Below are 22,036 nucleotides of genomic sequence, written 5' to 3'. Positions count from 1 at the left end.
AATCTGGATGACAAATTGGTGCCTCTGCCCCTCCGCAGAAGTAAGTCACCAACCATGGCCACTCCTTCCTTTCTTCTTGGTGCAGTGGTCCTGAAGCCCCCATCTTTAAGGCCTTGCACTTCCTGCTCTCTAGAGTGTTGCCTACTATGCCTCATGCCTGCAGCTATCCTCTTATCTGCCTTTTCCTCAGCAGCTCCATTGCAGAGTGCTTGAAAGTGGCTGCTGACTTCAATCCACTGTTCTTCAATTCTGGGATCCCTCCTTCGAGTAATCACATGCTGCTACTTCTCCTTATTACCCTTTGGCCTTTCCGGTACCAGCCTCTCCTAACTCTTGTCCAAGTAATCTTCCTGGTCCCTGATGCAATGCAGTGTGGGTACCCATGGTTACAGTCTTTGAATCTTCTCCAGGGCAGAAACCAGCTTAAGCCTAGTGCAGACTGAAGTGCTCCTGACCCTCTGTGAGGAACATGAACATGGCACATCCCACACAGGTCACAACAGCTGCCCCAGAGACTCTGTCTATAACTCCTTTGCTGCCTGGAGAACATCTATGCTGTTAGGAGGGGAAAAAAAGACAGGCAGGGGGAGGAAAAACACACCACAAGAACCTGCACACCAAACAGCTGCACTCAGGTCCTTGCACATGCTCATACACATATGCACTGTCTCCTGTTCCTTGGCTCCCTCCTCAGGCAAAATACCTCTATTTGCTGCCCTCTGTTGTCTACCTCACATGGTTTCCTGGGGGCTGTCTTTTTGTAAGGCTGCTTAGCCTAGCTCCACCCCTTACTTACCTAAATCAGTCCCACCCAGAGCAAGCCTTGTCACATAGTCATTCCAGAGGGGGGAAGAAAAAAAGAAAAAGAGAGAGAGAAAGCGAAAGCGAGCAAATATACATAAGGGAAAAGGGGAAAAAACTTCAAACACACACCAGGTTCTAGGCAAACACTCTAGCACCAATCAGGCACCCTAAATTACTAGCGCAGGGACTCTTCAAGGCAGTCCCATATCTGAGGGCAGCTGCTGAGTGTTGCTCAGTCGATATGATTTGGAACTGATTTGGCTAATTTGACCTGGAACAGGAAGTATATTAATAAAAAAACCCCCAAAACTACTATCTTGATTACTGCTCAGCATGAGAGGATGAATGCCTAAAGGGCACTGGAGGATGGGGAGGTCCACAGTATCTCCAAGAAGGGGGAGAGCAAGAGTTTCCAAGGGTTGAGCACATGGTGAGGAGCAAAGCTACATACCCGCTTGATGTGGAGCCGCTCAGGCTCTGACTTGGCGAAGCAGAGGCGGGCTGCATAGACAATGAGGCCGGGGATGCGCAGCAGCTCCATGGCTGTCCCAATCAGGCTGGACGTGATGACGTAGTTGACGAAGAATGCGCCGTTATCAGGGAGGAAAACGCACCTGTCCCCAGAAACCACAAAGAGGGCAGAAAGTGAGCTGGGCTCCATGCAGACCACCAGGGACATGCTGCACTAGGCTGGCCATGAGGAACTCATGCTGGAGCCTCTCTGAGGTGGTTCCCCACAGCACAGTGGGGGACATCTCAGGCTTGCTGAGTTCACAAGCTTAAGATCCTGCCGGCTCAGGGGGGATTACAGAGAAATGGTGCCAAATCCTAGATGCCTTGGGAACCAAGAGCAAAACCAATACAGACTACAGCCTGCTCCTGCCTGCTTCTAGACATACATGTGACTTCTTGAAATTTCTAGTACAAAAACACAAATCTCCAGAACCCACATCCAGAATCAGGGTATCCTCAGGTACTCACTGGAACTTGATATCCGCCTCGTCCAGGAAGTGAATGTCAAACAGCCAGCGGAAGAAAAGATCCAAACTGGGTGAGGAGGGAGAATGGGAGCCAGTTAGAACAAGGCATTCAAGGGAGGGACAATCAGGAGCAAAGTGGCCACAGACTCATTTATATATGTTCCATATGCACAAAAGTAGTGTGCCTTGACAGGTTAGACTGACAACTCTTTCTAGAAGGTGGGGTCGATATGCACCTTAACAGATGAACTAAATAAGATAAGGTATATGTATATATATATATATATAACATCAAAGCTGGTCTTAGGGAAAACAGCACCCTGGGTGAACTTGTATTTTGGTGGCCCCCTCCCCAGCTCTCCCCACCAAGTCACTGGTGCTGTGTGCATGGTGGGGGGAGGAAGGGGGGCACTGGGATGGATGTGTAGAGGTGGGCATGTGTGGGGAGTGTGGTGTGGGTGTGTATTTTTGGGACGTGTGTGTGCATGCATGAGGAGCACACATACCTCAGTGGCTGTGGGTGATGGGATCTTGTGAACTATTGTGGGGCAACACGAGATGTTGGCTTGGTGCTGGGCAGGAAGGCCAGAGGGCACAGGGGCTCAGAGTGGGCAGCAGGAAGGGGGGGCAGCAGGATGGACTACCTGCATAGGAAGCCCAGACCCAGCATCAGGATGCCACTGCCCAGTGCGGCCCACATCCCCGCCCTCAGAGTTGTGGCAGTGGCCAGGGTAGGGAAGGGCTGCAGCTTGGCCTCCAGCCCCAGCAGGTTGGTAAGGGTGGTGGTGCAAGCTAGGGCTGCCCAACCATGCCACCTTCTTGCTAGGCACTGCTGCTTTGCCCTTGGTCTGGCCCTTGGCACCCTTCTCTTGGCTTGTCATGGTGTCTAGAAGCATCTGCCACTGTCACTGCCACTCAGGGGCTTTTTATCCTGTTGTCCCATGTGGCTGACTCCAAACAGCTCTGGGCACAGCTGGGAAGGAGGGGGGATGGGCTCCACTGTCCAGACCCCAGGATTAGTTGCCCCCATAGTCCCCTGACATTTCCCACTTGGTGTGAGCAGCAGAACAAGGCACATGAATGCATGTCTGCATGTGGCAGCCCCCTGACCATGGTGCCTTGGGCAGTTTCTCATGCTGTCCACCCCTAAGGCCAGTGTGCTCACTTGCACTCTTTCTCTCTCTCTCCTGAATGTTTTGTGAGCTGAAGCTCACTCCATCACATGCTGTGGAAGGACATAAAGAAAGCAAGGTAAACAAAGGAAAGATAAATTATAATACAAAAGACAAGGGGAAGGGAAAGGACAGATAGACAGGCAGTGATGTCCAATCAGGATGTCAGGCATCCTGGGGTGCTGCCAGATCTTTTATAAGGGGCCGTGAGGTATGAGGTGTTAGGAGCTAAGCAGAAAAACTGGCAGGTAAGTGCAGGCTCAGAATTCCTGGAATTGGGAAATCCCCCATTTCCCAATTCCAGCCCCCTCTTAAAGGAGGTAAGAATTGTAATCTATAAATTAGTCTTGAAATTGTGTGCCACTCATTTCACAACAGGTCTGAAGGGTGCCTCAGGTGCAAAGAGGGGTGCCTTGAGTCCAAAAAGGTTGAGAATCACTGTTCTAGGGCCTTACCTGAATCTGGAACACATTTAGCAACTTTTGTTCGAGTATTTTGCAAATGATAATAATGATACTTAATTAGAAGAGTGCCTGGCCAGGAAATGACCACCTGATACATATGGCCAAAGCTGGCAATGAAGTGCTCGTTACTGGTTACAAGAGTGGAACTTGCCCTACGAAGGTTTAAACCCAGGTAGGAGCCTGGCTATGGTTGGCTTGGAGTAGCCATTACTATTGTTAAGGGCTCCTGAAGAGTGTAGTTGTCTGGATGCCCACATCTCCAGTGGGACAAAAGGCCACAACCCCTTTATGCTACAGGCAGCTGAGCATCAGTTCAGCCACCCTGGGCCTGCTCTAAGCTATGCTGAAGCATGCAACATTCTGACCAGCTCTAAAATAAGGAGGCCCCAAAGGAGACACAGAACCATCTTGTACCCAGCTGCTTTGGATCCTGTACGGCACTAGAAACTGAGAACCAGATTCACAGTCTACACCCATCAGCAGAGAAAGGTAATTAGCCATGTTAGTCCAAAGTCAGCAGAAGGCAGGACAAAGTAGGCCATTTACCTACAAAAGTTATGCATTTCTGAATGTGTTAGACACTAAGGTGCCAGCTTGCCTTGCCTTCAATTTACACCTGGCTACAGATCTTTTCTACAGATCAGCTGGACAAGAGATTTAATACCTAGGACTGATCTACCATATTTACTCAAATATAAGAAGAGGTGTCTCCCCCACCTTCAATATGGGGAAAAAGCCCCTCGTCTTATATTCACATACAAAGAGGAACAGGGAGCAATCAGCTGCTGCAGCTCTGACTCTAGCCCTGAGCCCAGGTTGGGGCAAGTCAAATCCACAGCAGCCTCTTCCCCCTCTCCGCTTCCCTTCTGCAGCTTCTCCCTGTCCCCCCAACCCCCTTACTGTCAGGCACAGCTGGACTCCAGCTGGGCTGGGGTCTCAGCCAGCATGGAGAACATGGAAACTCCTTCCCTTGCCCAGCCAATCAGCAGCACTGACAGAGCTGCATGGCAAGACAAGGCCTGAGCTTCCATGTACTGTGCTCCTCTGGGACAGAGCAGCCTGAGAAGTGTCTGAAAATAAGTAGAGTGGGGAGGGGAAGAGGGAGACTGGGGGAAACAAGGGGGAAGAAAGACAGAAACTAGGGAAGTCGGGAGAGGGGTGGAGGCTGTGGGGAGCTGGGGGTGCAGGTGGCGGGGGGGCAGGGCAGGAATGTTGCAGGGGGAATAAGTGACCCCCCACCAGCCATTGCTTTCAGGAGTTAAAGCTCCCAAGACATGCAGCGACTAGGAAGGACTTGGCCTATGGGTTGTCCCATACCTGGTCAGCCCCAGTGAGGGCAGAATGATGACCATGAACACCAGGAAGAAGTAACACTTGTGCATTGTGAGCTGATTTTCATTTGACCTAAAGAAACAGAATAAAGATCTTCACAAATCTTGGAGGAAGAAGAAACATCCACAAGGACTGTAGGCCTGGGTTTGGATTGAGAGCTCTGTGTGGGGTCAGGTGCCAGTAACACCTGAGCTGATTGCTCTGGATGCTGAGAATTGCTAGGGGAGGTCAGAACCTGTGCCCTGGGCTGCAGCAAAGCCTCAGCAAGGCAGCATGGTGTAGCGCAGCAAGCTGTGGAGTCCCTAGTCTCCAAACCCCCTTTATGCCTTGCTCACTACCACCATCTCTCACTATGCTGCTCAGAGCTGAAAAGTCAGTGTTTGTTTGGAGGATAACTTAGTGCCTTCGGAATTGCTTGGTGTGTGAAGACTGTAGTGGCTGCTGATTAATGGAGACCAAAGTACTTACACCATCAAACTGGCTAGTGTAGACAAGGCCAGGGGGGATGAGTTTCTCAGGGAACAAAATTATTTCCTCAGGGGATGGGGTGCTTAGTCCTGACTGGACATAGGCCTGGGGGCAGAACAAGGACCAATCCTGCTCTGACCCCTGGGGATGAAATAGAGGGGACCTCCTGGGGCTTTTCATCTTTAACCCAGATCCCAGGTGTCTCTGAAGAGGCAGCGCTTCCAGGCTGTGGGCTTGAAGGACACAGCTGGAGTACTGTGTCCAGTTTTGGGCTCCACAATTCAAAAAGGATGTGGAGAAGCTTGAGAGAGTCCAGAGAAGAGCCACGCGCATGATCAGAGGTCAGGAAAACAGACCTTACGATGACAGGCTGAGAGCCATGGGGCTCTTTAGCCTGGAAAAGCGCAGGCTCAGGGGTGATCTGTTGGCCACCTATAAGTTTATCAGGGGTGACCACCAGGATCTGGGGGAATGTTTGTTCACCAGAGCGCCCCAAGGGATGACGAGGTTGAACGGTCATAAACTACTACAAGACCATTTCAGGCTGGACATAAGGAAGAATTTCTTTACTGTCCAAGCCCCCAAGGTCTGGAACAGTCTGCCATCGGAGGTGGTTCAAGCACCTACATTGAACACCTTCAAGAGCAAATTGGATGCTTATCTTGCTGGGATCCTATGACCCCAGCTGACTTCCTGCCCTTTGGGCGGGGGGTTGGACTTGATGATCTTCCGAAGTCCCTTCCAGCCCTTATGTCTATGAAATCTATGAAAGTCTATGACACGAGTTACCTGGTCCAGTGCGACTCGAAGAAGGCGGAATAGTATACAACAAAAGGCAGGAACACGGAGAAGGCCCAGAGCAGCAGCGTAGGGAAGAACTGGGTGACAATAGGATTCTGACAGACGGAGAGAAGAGACCAGAGATGAGGTTAGGAACCTGCCCAACACCAGGGTTCTGGAGTGAGGAGCAGGCTGCTATTCCTCAAGCTATACCACAGCAGGGCCCAGGTCCTTGTAGATGGGCTTGTGATGTGAGAAGACTGTCTGGCAGGCAGACATCTGATGAAGGGGCAGCTGGCATGCTTGCTCTATCCCTAGAGGTGAGGCTGAATATAAGAGAAAGCTCTGTGGGGAATAAGCAAGCACTTAGGGCCCTTGCTATGGCTAATGGCTCATTGGGTAGGAAGGGGCTGGATCAATGCTTTGGGGCAACTCAGCGCTTAATGGATTCTGTAATGTCAGGGCAGTTCTGCAATGGAGTCACCATTGCTGAGGGTTCCCCATTGTCTGCAGGCAGGGAATCTGCACCTGTGAGACCTCACCCTGAAAGACAGGGCCCCAGAGTCTCAGCCAGACTCAGGTGGCTGACAATGACTGAGCTTTTCCACTTATGAAGACACTACCTGTGTTTGGAGACTGGGGGCCTAGCGCCTCTCCCCAGGCTGGTGCAGCATGGGGCATATCCTCCCCTCCTCAGGCAAGCAAGGGGATGGATAACCTCCACGGAGGGGCTCTTGGGGCAGGCTCCCGGGCCTGACCTATACAGTCTGTGGGAACTGGGTACCTTGAGGCTCTCTACAGGCCGTGTGACATTGAACATATCAATGGTGTTGACGATGATTGCAGGTGTGGTGAGGAAGAAGAGTAGAATGAAGAGGCAGATATTGAGGAGGATGAATCGCATCCACCATGATGCGCCACGGACAGATAAATTCTCCCTGTGACAGAAAACAGATTGAGGTTGTGCGACACGGCTGTGTGGGCAGGCAGCTGGGGTCATCTGTTTGTTGAGACTCAGCAGCCTCCCCTCTGCTCACACCCTCACATGTCTGTGCATGCTGTATTGTGTGTCCTCCCCTTCCTTCAGTATGCTTCCTCTTTCCTGACTTATCTGTGGTCTTTTGCTGTGTTTCCTGCTTCTGGTCCACACATCACCTTACCCTGAACCATCTGTTTCTCCACAGCCCCACCTGGAACAGGGCCTTGGAGCACCCTCAGCTAGTAGAAGAATTGCTACAGTGGGGGTCTGTGCCTCTAGATGGGCCTCTGGACTTATCAGGCCAGAGAAATCAAAGCTAGGGAGAAATATAATTCCCCCATCCCTTGCCTGACTCAGTGAGTCTTGCAACCTTTCACCATGATTCCTTTGTTCAGGCTGCCAGAGGCAGATTCTCAGTCTTCAGTGCTCCCTAAAGCCCCAGAAAAAGATGCCCTTCAATTAAAACCTTATATCACTCCTCCCCCAACCCCCAGGTACAAGGCCAGCCCTGGAGCAGTATGGGGATTTACCAGATGATGTCACTGGGGGCAGGAGCATAGCAGACACCCCAGCAGTGAGACTTTACCACGGTGGTCACGGAGGACTGCTGCGGGTGCTTGCGGCAATGGATGCGGCCATAATCTTTCAAAATCCTAGAGGAGAGAAGGGACCACTACTGATGGGACAGATTCCTGCTCTTTTAGATGAGCAGAGCAAGAGAAGACAAGGGGTTTGGGAGATCCCACCAACCTAAGCAGTGTTTCCCCAAGCACAGGTCCTCAGCTACTGTATCCAACCCAGCTGGGACTGAGCCACTATTTGGGTTTAGTTTAGAGAAAATACATGAGAAACCATGGAAGCATTCAGGGTGCTCCCTGCTGATCCACAAGAGAGTGGCCCAGCAACCCTACTCGTGAGCAGTTATCTCCTGGGTTCTGAGAGGGTAATTCTGATGTGTGGGGTCTTGGCCTCCCTCTCCCACTCACACAGCGGTCATCCTCTCATCCTGGAATGTGACAAAAGCCATGTCAAGGCGTTTCAGCGTGATGCGGTTGCGCTCAGCATTGAACTCGTCAGTGAGCTTCTCCTCCAACTCCCCATAGTACTGCTCAGCATCCACCTGAGGACAAGAGGATAGGAAACTGTGAGAAGGCACTCTCCCCCCAGAGCAGTCAAGAGTGACAGCCCAGCAGAAGAAGCTATGAGAGGGAGTGACTGAGCAATTCAGGCTCATCCCTCCTCTGTAGGAAGGGAAATAAACAACCCTGGTGGTGGCTGAGGGCTGTGGTCCAAACTAGGACAGGTGATGAACCTCAGCGGTGGCCAAGAAGACTGTACTTGTGAGCAGCATTCAAGGGGCTGGATATCCTCCAGCCATCCAACATGGTCATAACATAGACATTAAATAATAATGCTCAACAGCTGACAAGTTCCAGTCCAGGAGCCACAGCCGTAGTAAGTCAACTGTTGTGGGGAGGTGCCCAGGGATGTGTGTGTGAGTGAGATTAATCATGCGTCATCCCAGCCTAAGCAGACATTGCTTACAAAAGAACAGCAGCTAAATGTGTCAAGGAGATGCTGTCTGGGTTAGAACAGCTGCAGGCTGATGGTGCTCAGTATTCCCACATGGCCTCTAGAGAGCAGTAGCGGGTGAGTGTTTCCTCCATACAATTCATACACTTTTCAGTGTGGGCATCTCATGGCCCATTGACCCCACTGAGGCTTGTTTACAGATCAGTGCAAACCTCTTATCCCCAGGGTCCCTCACATCCTTGTGACAGCCAGCCAGAAGACTGAACAGCAGCAGCTACAACCCAAGTTATCCACTGTGGGAAGCAGGCTGGGAAGCACTGCAGCTCAGTGGCTGTCAGAGAAGGAGAGCAGCGGGTAGAGAAGTGGCGGGGAGAGAGTCTCCAGCTCTAAACCCCTCTCCCCTCCCTGCTGGCCACAGACAGATGTTCTCCAGCCCCACAGTCCCTCCACCTACCAGCTCAAAACCACAGATTCGGCAGCAGAAGATGCGGGCACATGGGTGGGTTTTGATCATGATCTTCCCCTCTTTCTGTGCCTTGGTGGTGAAGTAAAGTCGCCCCTTCATTGCCTTGCGCCTGGCAGAAATAGGGTCAAAGTGAACATTGAGTAAGGCCCGCAGAGAAGGGAGTAGTCCGTAATGCAGTGGTCCTCAACTGGCTGAGTGAGTGGTCCACAGCCAGATTGAGCCCCATGCTACATCCACCCAGCCTGCTGCCAGGTTTGGGCCTTGGCATGCAGGGATCAGGCCCTGGGGCTCTGCAATGCCCCACCCAGCCTGGAATGCTGAGATCAGACCTCACTCAATGGGATTGGGCCTAGGAGCCTGCACTGCCCCTGCATGCCAGATCAGTGCCAAGGGTCTCATGCTGGCCCCACATGCCAGGATCAGGCCCTGGGTCCCCATGCCACCCCCACGTCAGGATCAGACCCTGGGGCCCCACACTGCCTCCTGCATGACCCCATGCTGCAGCATGCAGAGCCACGCTAACCAGCCCACAGGGTTTCCCACGGGGCTGGAAATTTGATAGCAAGGGAATGGTGCCATTACTCCCCATTGCCAAATTTTTCAAATGGTGGGGTGTCTAGAGAGCTGGATCTGGCCTGCAGACCAGGGACTGAGATGCCATGGTGAACACAGATCGGGGGAACCTGATGCTCCTCATAGATCTTGCTATGCCAATACCACTGGGTGTGACAGGGCTCACTGGCACTGGAGAGACATTCAGTACCCAGGGCAGAGCCCTGGCCACCATGCGAGGACACTAGGAAGGGAAAACATGTGAAAAATTGCTGGGGGAAGGGAAACTGCCCCTGCTTAGATGTGAATCTGGGTGGGGTGACGAGGCTACTGTTGGGTGACCCAAGAGAGGTCTAGAGAGGGCAACTCATCCACAGACTCTCAAGCCAACCAGGAAAATGATGCACAGGTACCTCAGCAATCACCTAAATATGACTGGCAAGGAGGGTCTGCAATTAGCAACCCCCATCCCCCAACTTACCTTTTGGCATCTAGTTTCATCAGCTTGCGAACGTCGAAGCAGAACTGGACATTGGTGACTGTACAGCTGGGATAGGCCTCACTGGGGGACAAAAAGACAAAGCTGTGTCCCCTCCCTCTAGCAGACGCAAGAGACGCTGGGCACTCATTTTTTTCTTGCTCTGTAGCTCTTCAGGTCCAGCGAGGGGAGGGATACAACTGGGATGCGTTTGGGGATAGGACACTTGTTCTGAAGCCTTCAGAAAAGTGGCCAGTGAGTCTCATAGGCACAGACATGTGAAGGAGGCAGTGGCTTCCCCAGGACCTCTCCACAGGAATAACACCCTTAATCCATGCACAGACCAATGCCAGGTAGTAACTCCATTCAGGGAAGTGCTGAATAATGGCGAGATGGTGGCCTTGTCTGCACCTGTCCTTTCCAGCAGGGGGCATCCCTGCTTTCCCCACTGCATGAGACCCCACCTGCCCATCAGCCATTACCTGCTTTCCACACCAAGGGGAGCAACCTGCAATACTTTCACTTTGTTTCTGGGTGAAAGTTCAGCAGACACACAATGTACAGCCTTGTACTGGTATAAGCCACTCCACTCCAGGGAAAAAATCAGACAGTATTAAGTGAGGAGTAATTAAACCCTGGTGAAGTTACTGCAGTGCATCAGCTTTGTGTCCAGTCCCCTAATCCAGGGCTGTCCAAATTCTATACAACCTAGAGCTGAATGCTTCTGAGGCTGTACCAGCTGGGGCCACATGCCCCAGGCCTCATCCATGCAGGTGCCCTCTAACCCTGCACTGGGTGTGCAGGTGCCCCCAGCTACACTACACCCACACATGCTCCCACCCCTCTGCGCTGTGCACATTGGTGGCCCAGCCTTAACCTCAGCCTCTGATAGCCATTTGCTCAATGCCAATTGGTTCTTTATGCCATGTAACAGTGAGGTACTGTCATAGCACCTATTGCAGACAGTGAGCTTGAGAGTTGAATCCTTAGCAAATTACTCAGTGCATATAGACACCCGAAGTTCTTCTAATGGTTTCAACTCTCTTTGAGCCCATTGGTGCCCCTGACCTGCTTTCTTCTAGTGGGACAGCAAAAATAAGCTGAACTGGGAGGGGAAGGCCATAGGGATGGGATCAGAGACAAAGCAGTGGTCTGCAGCTCTGCTCACTGAAAATGCTTGATGATCAGGGAGGGGTCTGTGATCTCCTTGGGAATCCGGGTGACCATGAGTGTCCGGGCAACCTAAGAGAGAAGGGAAGGGAGACGTGTTAAGGCTAGAAGGGCTGAAGAGCAGGATCATGATACTAGGTATGTTCCTATCTGTATATCGCATCCTGCTTTGTTTGGAAGTGCTTTGCTCAGAAGCAGGCAGTGTTTTTATGTTTACTGCCTGGTACCCAGGGAGGGGAAAGGGCTGGAACAGCACCACACTATGAACTGGAAGCAGAGTTAGGAGCCCAATCCAGAAGTCTCGATTGTTGGCTCCAGTTAACTGAGCTTCCCAAGAGGTGGGAAGAGAACCCAGGAGTCCTGAAGTCTAGTCACTGGCCCTAGTTTCATCAGTCTCCTGGCGTAACCACCGGACACACTTACTTCTGACTCTAATTGCACCAGTGTCATGGTGTAACTCTTGGCCCTACCACCACTTAGGAAATGGGAGAGCTCAGGCCTCATCAATGCCACAAACAAATCTCAACTCAAGGGACAGAATGGGTGTGCATGTGTATCTATGGGGGGCGGGCAATTCTTTCTCCTCCATCTGGGAGAAATCCAACTCCTCATTCCCAGTCTGCCCAGTTCCTGGCTGGTTGGAGAGATCAAACCTATTCTGGAACTAACAACAGTTTCTGCAAAGGCAGAAAGGCAAAGCACAAGCAAGGGTGACCATGGTCTCTGCAGGCTGGAAAGGGCAGAAAGGGCTTCTTACCTTCTCATTCGCCTTGTATTCCAGCTGGACTGAGTGATGTGCCATGGAGAAGATGGTGACAATGAAATAGATGAGAGCGAAGATACTGTGTAACCACAGGAGACGGTCTCTGGGTGAGATGAAGGAACAGATCAGCTAGTAAAGCAGCACCCACCCATGGGGACCAGTGGCACCCGCTGCAGCCCAGCTCTTTCCCCAACTGGGGAGCAAGCAGACAGCCTACCACAGTGAAAACCATCAGGGCTTGGCATTCCCAGTCTTAGAAACTCCTCTTCCAGACATGGGTGCAAGAGAACTAGCTGTGAGTTCAGTTCACAGTTATTGCAATCCTAGCCTCTTCCCACAAGGAGTGCTAGAGAGAAAGTTGCAGGAGCATCAGCTGAGCTGCTGTAGAAATGTATCAGGATAACTTGCAAGCTCAAGCTACTCCAGTGCCAGCCTGCCCCAGCAGAAGGTGCTGAAGTGACTTGTGTAGGCATACCGGCTCTCATCTCTTCTGGGGTAGCTGTACACATCTGTGCATCAGCTGCTCACACACCTGTGTGATGCCCCAAGACAGGGGATCTTTAGGAGTCATGCACAAGCAAACCCCTAGCATCGACCCCCAAACTGGTCACGGTCTAACCCTGTGTGCTGGCGCCCCACTCGCTCCTGGTAGGTGGCAGGGGGTGCAGCTGCGAGGTGCTGGGGGCACGTACTGTGTTGGGATATTGGCGATGGTCGTCCGGCCAAAGTGAGCTGGATTACTTCCTGGAAGGGAAGAGAAGAGGAGACACAGAGGGAATGGGAGAACTGAATGTGTTCAAGGGGTTTCAAAGATAAGAACAGTTCCCCTATGCCAGCTGCCTAGGTTCCCCCATGGCTCCTTCTGCCACACTTAAAGGTACCCTGGTATCTGCATTTTCAAATACTCCACAGCTGCCCACCAAGCCGCCCCACACTGTAGAGGAAGCACCTCTGTCACCGCCACAGTGCTTAGGACTTGCTTCCCAGGAACCACATGCTATCCAGGACTCATAGATTTCATAGACATTAGGGCTGCAAGGGATCTCGCAAGATCACTGGGTCCAGCCCTCCGCCCAAGGACTCTACATTCCTGTCTGACAACCCACAATAAGACCATTGTTACCCCAACCTGCATGGTACACAAGACACACCCTCATGCTGAGGGAAGCAGTGTCCTGCCACAGGGATCCTCTAGCAGGCCTGCAGAAGAACCTACCCAGGAGGTCCCCCGAGAAGTTGACAGGCAGGATGACAGCCACAGAAAGCACACAGATGATCATGAGCAGCACCAGGAGGTGGCGCTGGAAGGAGAGGTAGGTGGTAGCATCAATCCCACATCTGCTTTGAATCTCTTCATCCCTGGGGAAAGGTGGAGGGCTCATTAGTATAGCCACGATGGTGTCACCTTCCAGCATCCAGCCCAGGGCAAGCAGCCACCACACCCCAGTAGGAAGCTGGTTGGCAGACCACAAGCTCAGACTCCTGTGTTTGTGAACACATGGGGGTTTCACAGGGGAGTGCTCTGAACCCCAGGAAGAGTAAGGTTCAGGCACATATGTAATGGAAAATGGACAGGTTTCCTACTAGGGAATTGTCCAGCAGGGTGGATAGGACCCTAAAGGGAGGGGTAGGAACCTAGGACATTTAACCTGGGCTTGGCAAAACTGTGGAGGGTATGCTGAAAGAGACAATCCTGTCCTAGCCCCTGAAAGGGCTAAGGGTCCTAATGGCTTTCTGTCTAATCCCCATGGCAGTCTCTCTCTTCTCTTCCATGGATTTCACATGGCCACAGGAGGTGAGGAGTGAATCATCAAGGATCTGGCTAGAGAAGCACCAACAAACATTGGTACATTTTTGAATATCCAAGTGCTGAAGGGGAGGATGAGGATGGAGGGAGCCACAGAACACCGAACCAAGAGTCACCCACAAGAACAGCCCAGCCAAGACAGGCAAAGAGCACAAGAAATACCCAGGTAAGATACAGAGGCCCAGATAGTCCTGCGATTAGGGGGGCGGTACATGTACCTTCAGGAGGCCTTAAATGCCTCTATACCAATGCTCATGGTATGAGGAACAAGCAGGAGGAACTTGCCCTCCTGTTAGCTAACACAAAGCCAGACGTAGCAGGGGTCACTGAAACTTGGTGGGATCCAACGCATGACTGGGTGGTAAACATCACAGGCTATAGGCTGTACAGGCAGGATAGAAAGGGGAGGAAAGGCAGGGGTGTGGTGCTGTACGTCAAAGAGCAATACACATCCTTAGCAAACAGCACTGGGTCAGAGGAGGGGCAGACTGAAGTGCTCTGGGTCAGAATACAAGCGGGTTAGGGGGAAAGGGACTTAACGGTGGGTGGTCTCCTACAGACCACCCAGCCAGGGAGAACTAGACCGGAAATTCTCAGGTTAGCTTGCAGAGGCAGTTAAGTCAAAGGATGTGGTGAACATGGGTGACCTGAACTATCCAGACATCTGCTGGGAAGAGCAGTCAGCCAGGTCTGACCGCTCATGTAGGTTCCTAGCTGAGTTACAGGACCTCCATTTAACTCAGGAGGTGCACAGTCCCACCAGGGGAAATTCCTTGCTGGATCTGGTCCTGGCCACAGGCAATGACCTGGTGAGGGGACTGCAGGTGCTCGACCACCTGGGTGATAGCGATCACTGCCTACTGGAATTCACCATCCAGCTCAGGGTGTCAAAGGCCTGCAGCAAGGCAGCAGCCCTGAACTTCAGGAGGGCGGATTTCAATGAGGCACTGAGGTTCCAGAAGGGAGGGCAGTTGGGAGTCCAAGAAGAGTGGTCATTCCTTAAGGAGACGATCCTCCAAGCCCAAAGGGTGACAATCCCAACACGACAATCCCCCATGGCTCACCAAAGCATCCAGGAACGTCTCAAAGCTAAAAAGGAGGCATACACCCAGTGGAAGGGAGAGGCCATCACCAGGGAGGATTATACTTCCTTGGCTCGAGATTGTAGGGGGACTGTTAGAAAGGCTAAGGCGGAGAAAGAACTGGGACTAGCGACCCAGAAACAAGAAGTTATTTTTTAAATACATAGGGAGTAAAAAGAAGGTACTGGGTAACGTGAGGCCTCTTCAGGACATGCTAGGAAATCTGGTGGTTGCACCAGACAACAAAGCTAATCTCTTTAACAGATTTTTTCCCTCCATTTTTCTGAGCAGGGATCAGGTCATCCCCCACACTGGGATCCCTGACAGTCCCAGGGGAGGCACAGCCAGGCCCAGGGTCAGTGAGGACCTAGTCAGGGAACTTCTGGTGGGACTACACGTGTTCAAATCAGCAGGTTCTGACGAGCTCTACTGCAAAGTACTGAAGGAATTAGCAGAGGTCGTTGTGGGACCCCTGGCACAGCTTTACAAGCACTCATGGTGCTCTGGCAAGGTGCCAGAGGACTGGAAAAGGGCCAGCGTGGTCCCCATTTTCAAAAAAGGGAGGAAGGAGGACCCAGGAAACTATAGGCCCATTAGTCTCAACTCGGTCCTGCTCTTTGACAAAATTATCCAGGTGCATATCTGCGAGGGACCAGCAGGGGTGATTATGCTTAGGGGCAACCAACATGGGTTCATTACAGGCAGGTCCTGTCAGACCAATCTGGTGGCCTTCTACGACCAGGTCACAAAATCCTTAGACAGGTGTTGCGGTGAACGTAGTCTTCCTGGACTTTAGGAAGGCCTTCAACACCATCTCTCACCCCATTCTCATTAAAAAATTAGGCAACTGTGGTGTCGATGCCTACACAGTCAGATGGGTCGCTAATTGGTTGGAGGGTCACACCCAGAGAGTGGTTGTGGATGGGTCATTTTTGACTTCCAAGGGAAGTGGTGCTCGCTCCTACCCTGGGGGGTCTTCAAAAGGATGCTACATAGACACCTAGCTGGGGTCATTTGACCCCAGTACTCTTTCCTGTCCATGGCAGGGGGTCAGATTTGATGATCTGCTCAAGTCCCTTCCGACCCTACCAACTATGAAACTATAAAGCTGGAAATTGCCTGGAAAATGGTCTCTCCTGTGACAGTTCCAGTCTTTTCCCATCCCAAGGGGCCTGAGAACAGACATTTCCTTGCTCTTCCAAACCCAAATGGTATTTTCAGAAATGAGGGGAGAAGTATGTCAGACTTTCTGAACTCCAGATAAGTGGTGGGACCCCTGAATGACTCACAGGGCAGGAAGGGAGCAGTCACCAAAAGCAGAGCAAGTTGGAGATGGAACAGGATAAGGGACAGAATGTTGGATAATAAGTTAAAAGTCTGCACTCCTCTCTCATCCAAGGCTGCCAAGGGAGGCCAAGTGGATACAGCAACCTTGGGTTGAAGGCACCATATATTAGTGGGGGTACCTTAGTAAATTGAAAGGCAGAATGAGGCATGGTTGCCATCCCCCTGTACAGACTGGGAAGGACATTTACTTACTTCATTTGGTAGATGGAAATGAGCCAAGAGCAGAATCCCTAGAAAGGAAGATGGAAAACAAGATCAGTTAGTGGAGGTCAATGCAAGATACCATTAAGAGCAACATGGGCTGAGAGAGCTTCATGTAGGGAAGCAGGTGCCAGCAGCACTGCAACCATGGCTGGGGAGAACAGGGAATGCCTTCAATGCATCAGCTTGTGTTATGCTAGCACAGCTGCCATTTTGAATTCAAAGACAATGCTCTTACCAGCACAGACAGAACAACTCTTGCCTCTTAGAGCAGAAGGCTTGGTTGCTTTCCACTGCTTTTGCTGCAATTGCCTGGGGTCTTTACTTTCCACATGGGCAATCAACGAAGGAGGCAGAGGGCTCAGGACAGACATATGAGGAGAGGGGGAGAGAAACCAACTGTTAAATGCACCTGGCCACATTCCAGAGCATGCGTCTAGGCAGCATGACCTAGACATTGGTTCTCAGCCTTTTGAGACTCAAGGCACCCCTCATTGGATTCAAGGCACTCCTTGGAAAATGCCAGCTCTTCGCATTCATTCATTTCTTGACTACAGAACAATACTAGAGTAATTCTTCTGTTGCAAAGAACTCAAAGAGGCCACAGCAGTCAGAATGCTCTTGACAGTCTGGGTTCCTACTTGAAATCTCTGGGTTGATCTTGTAATTGCATATCTAACAGTGCTAATATTGTGCAATACTGTTACAAAGATCTTGCAGCACCCCAGGGTGCCATGGCCCCCTGGTTGAAAATCAGTGGTCTAGAATAATGACGACTCCAGAGGGACACATGTGCACCTTATAAATATCTTCAGAGTGACTGTGTAAATGGAAGGGACCTACTATACTCCCAGGAGGCAGCTAGCAGGATGAGGAGGGAGAGTCCTGAGGCTCAGGGAGAAAAATTTAGGCTACAGATGTCTTTACAGCAAGTAACCACATCAGAGGGACAGGAGGGTGAGGCCCTGTCTTTGAGAGCAGGTTAGGGAGGAGAGGTCAAGGGAGAAAATAGCAGGGGGATGAACCCTGCAAAATCAAGGGGCCAGGTCTACACTGCCCTCCCTGCCCCACCTTGGTATGGCAGCCTTTAGCTCAAGCACTCCTTCCCAAGGATATCTCCTCCTCAGTACTTGACCCAGAACTGCCTGGTAGTATCAGTCTTGGAGATGAGTTTGCATCCTGGGAGCCAATGCTCCTTCTGCAGCATTCAAGCAACTCTGCTTGGCTTCAGTCTGACTTGACTCCATAGCCACCTGGCATCAAGGGAAGAGATCCATATACAATGAACTGTACACTGACTCCCCTACCCCTGTTAGGGAGTCAATGTTAGAGGCCAGAATGGAATTCCTTGACCTTAGCCAAGATTTGCTACTGGACGAGGTGCTGCTCTAGACAGGACTCTGGAGTTTCTGTCACCAGTTTGTCTAGCTCTGCTTGGCCTGAATGGAGATGGCACAATGGTAGAAGTCAGTACCAAAGGAAGGGAGGGGCAAGCAGGGCGACTGCCACAGGCACTGAAGCAAAGGGGCACCAACAGATGAGTTGTGAGTTGATATTTTGTTATAAATATGTTGAAAAATTTGGGCTCATGTGGTCAATAATGTCACTGATAAATGCCATGTGCATGCACACTGCTGCAGCATGCACATGGCCAGTCTAGCAGCTTGGAAAGCAGTGTCTGGCTGGTGAGTCTGTTGTGGGGGGAAGTGGGGAGGAAGACTGAGGCCCTCTGGTGAGGGTGGAGGGGGACTGTGACTGGGAGAGGTAGTGCCCAGCCGGGGTTGAGTGCAAGACACAGCTGCAAGCAGCTTGTCCAGAGGGGTGTGGGGAGGGGGTGGGGACAGCTCCCGCCACTTTGTGCACCCCCAGATAAGCATGGGAGGGTGCCCCCCGGATCTGTGTGTGGGATGAGGGTGGGATGCCACTACAGGCTTGCCCCGGGCACCAAACTTCCTTGCTATGGTACTGGAAGAAGTGCCCATGCCCTGTCTGCATTAAGTCTCCTGCTGCTAGTGTCAGCAATTAAATTGCTCTGGGGCGATAGCAAAAAAGGCAGTGATTTCCCCCAATCTGCCCCCCTCTAATAAGAACATCAGAACAATGCAGCTTCCCAGGAGAAAAAAATGAGCAGCTCCTTGATTTGCTGTTGGTTCACATGGAGCACAAAGCTCTGTGCTTGTGACCCAATTCCATTTCTGACCTGGGCTTCCAGTAATAACACTCCCTCTTGGCACAGGATGGAACTAACTTCCCCCACTACATCCTGCTGGACACTCACCACATCTTTGTTATCAGCATCTAGCGGGCTGGTCTCGGAAGGGGATTTCTCCTTCTCACTCTGCTCTCCATAGAACAGTGATGTCAGGCTTTCAGGGAAGAGAGAAGGGATGAGAAAGGAAAAGCATAGAGAGAGGGGGAGGAAGAAGAGAATGAAAGGGGCAGAAGGACAGAAGGAAAAGGGAAGACATAAGATCCTGATCAGACTTGCATCAAAGTGATCAGAACCTTCCCTTAGTGACTGAGACCTTCCTGGGCAATCAGCTGGGCTGGGACAGTGCCTGTGCATTTCTAGCCCAGAGGCTGGCAGGGATTTCTCAGCTCAATAGCTTCAAGTAGTCAGTTCTCCCATCAGCCTGTTCACTAAGCCAGTGAATCAGCAGGTGGTAGAAGGACTCTGTGCACAAAACCACTATAGTCCCAAAGCATGTCACCCCCACCCCATCACCCAAGGAAGTCACTGTAGTTCCCATGCCCAGGTCACAGTTTCATGGTCACCAGAACAGTGATTAGATGCATGCTGCCATTGCTGAGTGGGCATATCGAACTCAACTTATGGCCACCGGATACAGGAGAGATGAGACACCAAGTTGGTTGATAATGGTAATATTGTAATGAATGGGAGATTGTCCAGAGTCCAGATTGGGTGTGCATGTTTGCACACATGCTACTCTCTATAGAGCAGAATCAGAATTGCTTCATTAGGTGTCATAGGCCCTGTAGCACTGACAGCTAATGGGAGCATTTCTTTCAGCTCACGTGCTGGATGATTCCTGTGAAGTGAATTTTTATAGCCCCTCAGTTGATCATCTCAGGAAACATTCCAGTACTGTATTTTTAATCCCAGCACATGTTTTGAATCTTGCCTGCGCCCCTTTGATCTATCCCAGGAGTGAAAACCTCATCACCACGTTTCCAGATTTAGAACCAAAGCCAGAGCTGAAGAAAAACCAAAGGAGAATAAAGTTCAGAAGAGGGATCTAGAAACAATTTCCTGTAGCCAGCTTCATGCCTTCCAGAGACTACCCCACATTCCCCCATCACCACATCTGTGCTACCCCCCACCCCCAGTGCATCCTAGGGAAAGAAAGAAGAAGAACTGCAGGGTGGGGAGCAGGATGGCACAAAAATACTGAGGAGCCTGGCAAGCCTAGGAGGGGAGGCCTTGCAGATCAGTCCGGTTTCAGGCTGCAGGGTATGGGGGGGGTGAATGGACAACAAACCTTCTCAGAATTTAACCCCCACCCCCCTCAAACCTGGTGCCAGAGTCATTTTTAACTGTGATGGATGTTCGTATTTTAATGTAGGGCTTTGTCCTAAAGCCCAGAGACTACTGATATTCCCTTCCACCCACTGCAGCTGAGTGGAAGAATTTGGGAATTTTGCTGCTATACACAACTGTCCTCAAGCCCTCCTCTTGCTGCCAGTGCCAGGCTCTGTGCTGGGAGATGTCTGGGCCAGCCACCTGCCCCTCAAACACCCTAGGAAAGCAGCTACTGATTCTTTCTTTTCCAAGAAGACACGTATCCTGCCACCAATGCCAGTCACCAGATCACTAGTATCATTACTCATAGGAGTTCCATGTGTTCGGAGGGATTCGGCTGTTACAGAAGTGTGGGGGGAAAGAGACAATTAGACATACCAACAGCTACTCAGAAGACTGCATCATTCCCTGATCATCTTGCCCAGTTCCCTTCCCCATTCCCTGCAACCACTCCTTTGCACAGTATCACCTAGTCAGCTATCACAACTGCAGCCTTGAGACCATCACACCTGTACCCCACCATACACTCACCCTTCCTTCACCTCCACCTTACTCTGTTAGTAACACAAAGAACTGCAGCACACCAGGTGCCATAATCTCCCCACCTATCACCTATGCCCAAGGTCAACCATCGCCTGTTTCCTTACAGGCCCTCTCACCTTTGCCCAGACAGTAAATTCCACACCCCCCTCCAAGTGTGTCCCTACACCATCATCTCCTTTCTCTTGCCATATCATAGCTTGAAGGTTTCATCCAGATGCACACTCAGGACTTCTCTGTGAGAGGCATCCTCTTTTTCAGAAGGCTAAAGCACCAAGACATAATGCCAGCTACTTCCTTAGCCTTCAGGGAGTCCTTCTGTGCAGGCCATGGGCTGACTCCTGGCCTACTGCATTCAGCCACACCTTTGCCAGTGGTTTCAGCAGGTGGGAGATCAAGCCCAAGACAGTGAAAGGAGCAAATCAGAACTTTCAGCCAGAGGATGGGGGCTTGCCTACGGGATTATGCAGCTGTGGGGCAGGAGGCAGGGGAAATGGTGCTTTAGCTCAATAACTGCTGCACATGCTAATAGGGTTTTATGGCATTCCTTAAAATAACTGCATGAAAAGAACGCCTTATCCCTGAACACTCCGGAGTCAAAACCTGCCTGGTGCTGGCACGCTCTGTACCAAGAGACACCAACTAGGGCCTGCTGGGATGCAGCCCAGGCTGTGCTGTAGCACAGCACAGAGCCCAACTTCCCTTATGCAGCATGGAGGAGGCAAGACAGCTACAGAGGTTATGAGCTGCAGCATCCCCCAGTGCCTGAAACTCTATCCACGTTATAACCAAGTGGCACTAACTGGCTTCTTCCTTCATAGCCATAGTAGAGTCTGGAGACTGACAGGGCCATTAAGGCATCTAGAAAGGAAGCTTAGTTCTTACCTGTCATTATCCATCAGCAGGGCCAGACGCCCATAGTCCCAAGCTGCTTTTCGAAGGCAGGAGAAGACCAGGAGGAGGAGCTTCAGCAGGTGGGAGAAATCAAAGGGTTAATGTTCCCTTTGCCTGACCTCTACTGTGTCCCCTCAGTGCCGATGGCCAACTGTGCTCCTGCCTTAGCAATGTCACCACAGCTGCCAGAGGCCCACTGGCAGGGTGACTGCACTCATACACTAACGGAATCCCACTAAACCCAGGGAACTATATATACCCGCACCCCTGTATGCCCAGAGAGAATACACACACACACGCACGGAAAGCTAACACAGCTGAGGTAAGCATAGCCCCCCACACACAGAGGCACACACCTATACAGCCACAGCACCTACTACACACACAGGAAAAGAGAAGAGTTCATACACAGAAACCCATCAAGTACTCCCTGGGCAAAGCTGTTTCCTCAGCTCATAGTACAGCTCCTCCCCGCTTGTGGACTGGGGTGTACACCCGCTGCAGACACACACACACACACTGAAACCCACCCACATGTCTGTAGGCAGAACTGGATTCCCCCTTGGTGGTTCCTGTAAGGCATACATGTGTTTATGGCTGCTGTTCCTACCAGCTTCCCCTCAGGGATACCAACTCCACACCCACAGCCATGTACATACCCTCTTCCCACACTTCCTCTAGCT

The 22,036-nt window shown here is 51.4% G+C and overlaps 1 protein-coding gene across 1 annotated transcript in view; it reads right to left on the bottom strand.

Moving 5' to 3' along the window:
- The window catches only part of TMEM63C (transmembrane protein 63C), a 46,878-nt gene that overhangs the window by 9,105 nt on the left and 15,737 nt on the right, over window positions 1–22,036 (bottom strand). Inside the window, exons 4-19 of the mRNA XM_019552060.1 lie at window positions 21,345–21,424; window positions 18,657–18,744; window positions 16,370–16,407; window positions 13,158–13,300; window positions 12,634–12,685; window positions 11,936–12,044; window positions 11,177–11,250; window positions 10,012–10,092; window positions 8,967–9,087; window positions 7,966–8,099; window positions 7,510–7,632; window positions 6,785–6,938; window positions 6,010–6,116; window positions 4,738–4,824; window positions 1,786–1,851; window positions 1,256–1,418 (exon numbers count right to left, since the gene is read on the bottom strand). Of these exons, the coding sequence (XP_019407605.1) occupies window positions 1,256–1,418; window positions 1,786–1,851; window positions 4,738–4,824; window positions 6,010–6,116; window positions 6,785–6,938; window positions 7,510–7,632; window positions 7,966–8,099; window positions 8,967–9,087; window positions 10,012–10,092; window positions 11,177–11,250; window positions 11,936–12,044; window positions 12,634–12,685; window positions 13,158–13,300; window positions 16,370–16,407; window positions 18,657–18,744; window positions 21,345–21,424 (1,620 nt within the window). The remainder of the gene's footprint in view (window positions 1–1,255; window positions 1,419–1,785; window positions 1,852–4,737; window positions 4,825–6,009; window positions 6,117–6,784; window positions 6,939–7,509; window positions 7,633–7,965; window positions 8,100–8,966; window positions 9,088–10,011; window positions 10,093–11,176; window positions 11,251–11,935; window positions 12,045–12,633; window positions 12,686–13,157; window positions 13,301–16,369; window positions 16,408–18,656; window positions 18,745–21,344; window positions 21,425–22,036) is intronic.

This window comes from Crocodylus porosus, unplaced genomic scaffold (assembly GCF_001723895.1).
Source record: "Crocodylus porosus isolate Cpor-Errol unplaced genomic scaffold, CroPor_comp1, whole genome shotgun sequence".
Lineage (NCBI taxonomy): Eukaryota > Metazoa > Chordata > Crocodylia > Crocodylidae > Crocodylus > Crocodylus porosus.
This window is presented reverse-complemented; position numbering and strand designations above follow the sequence as displayed.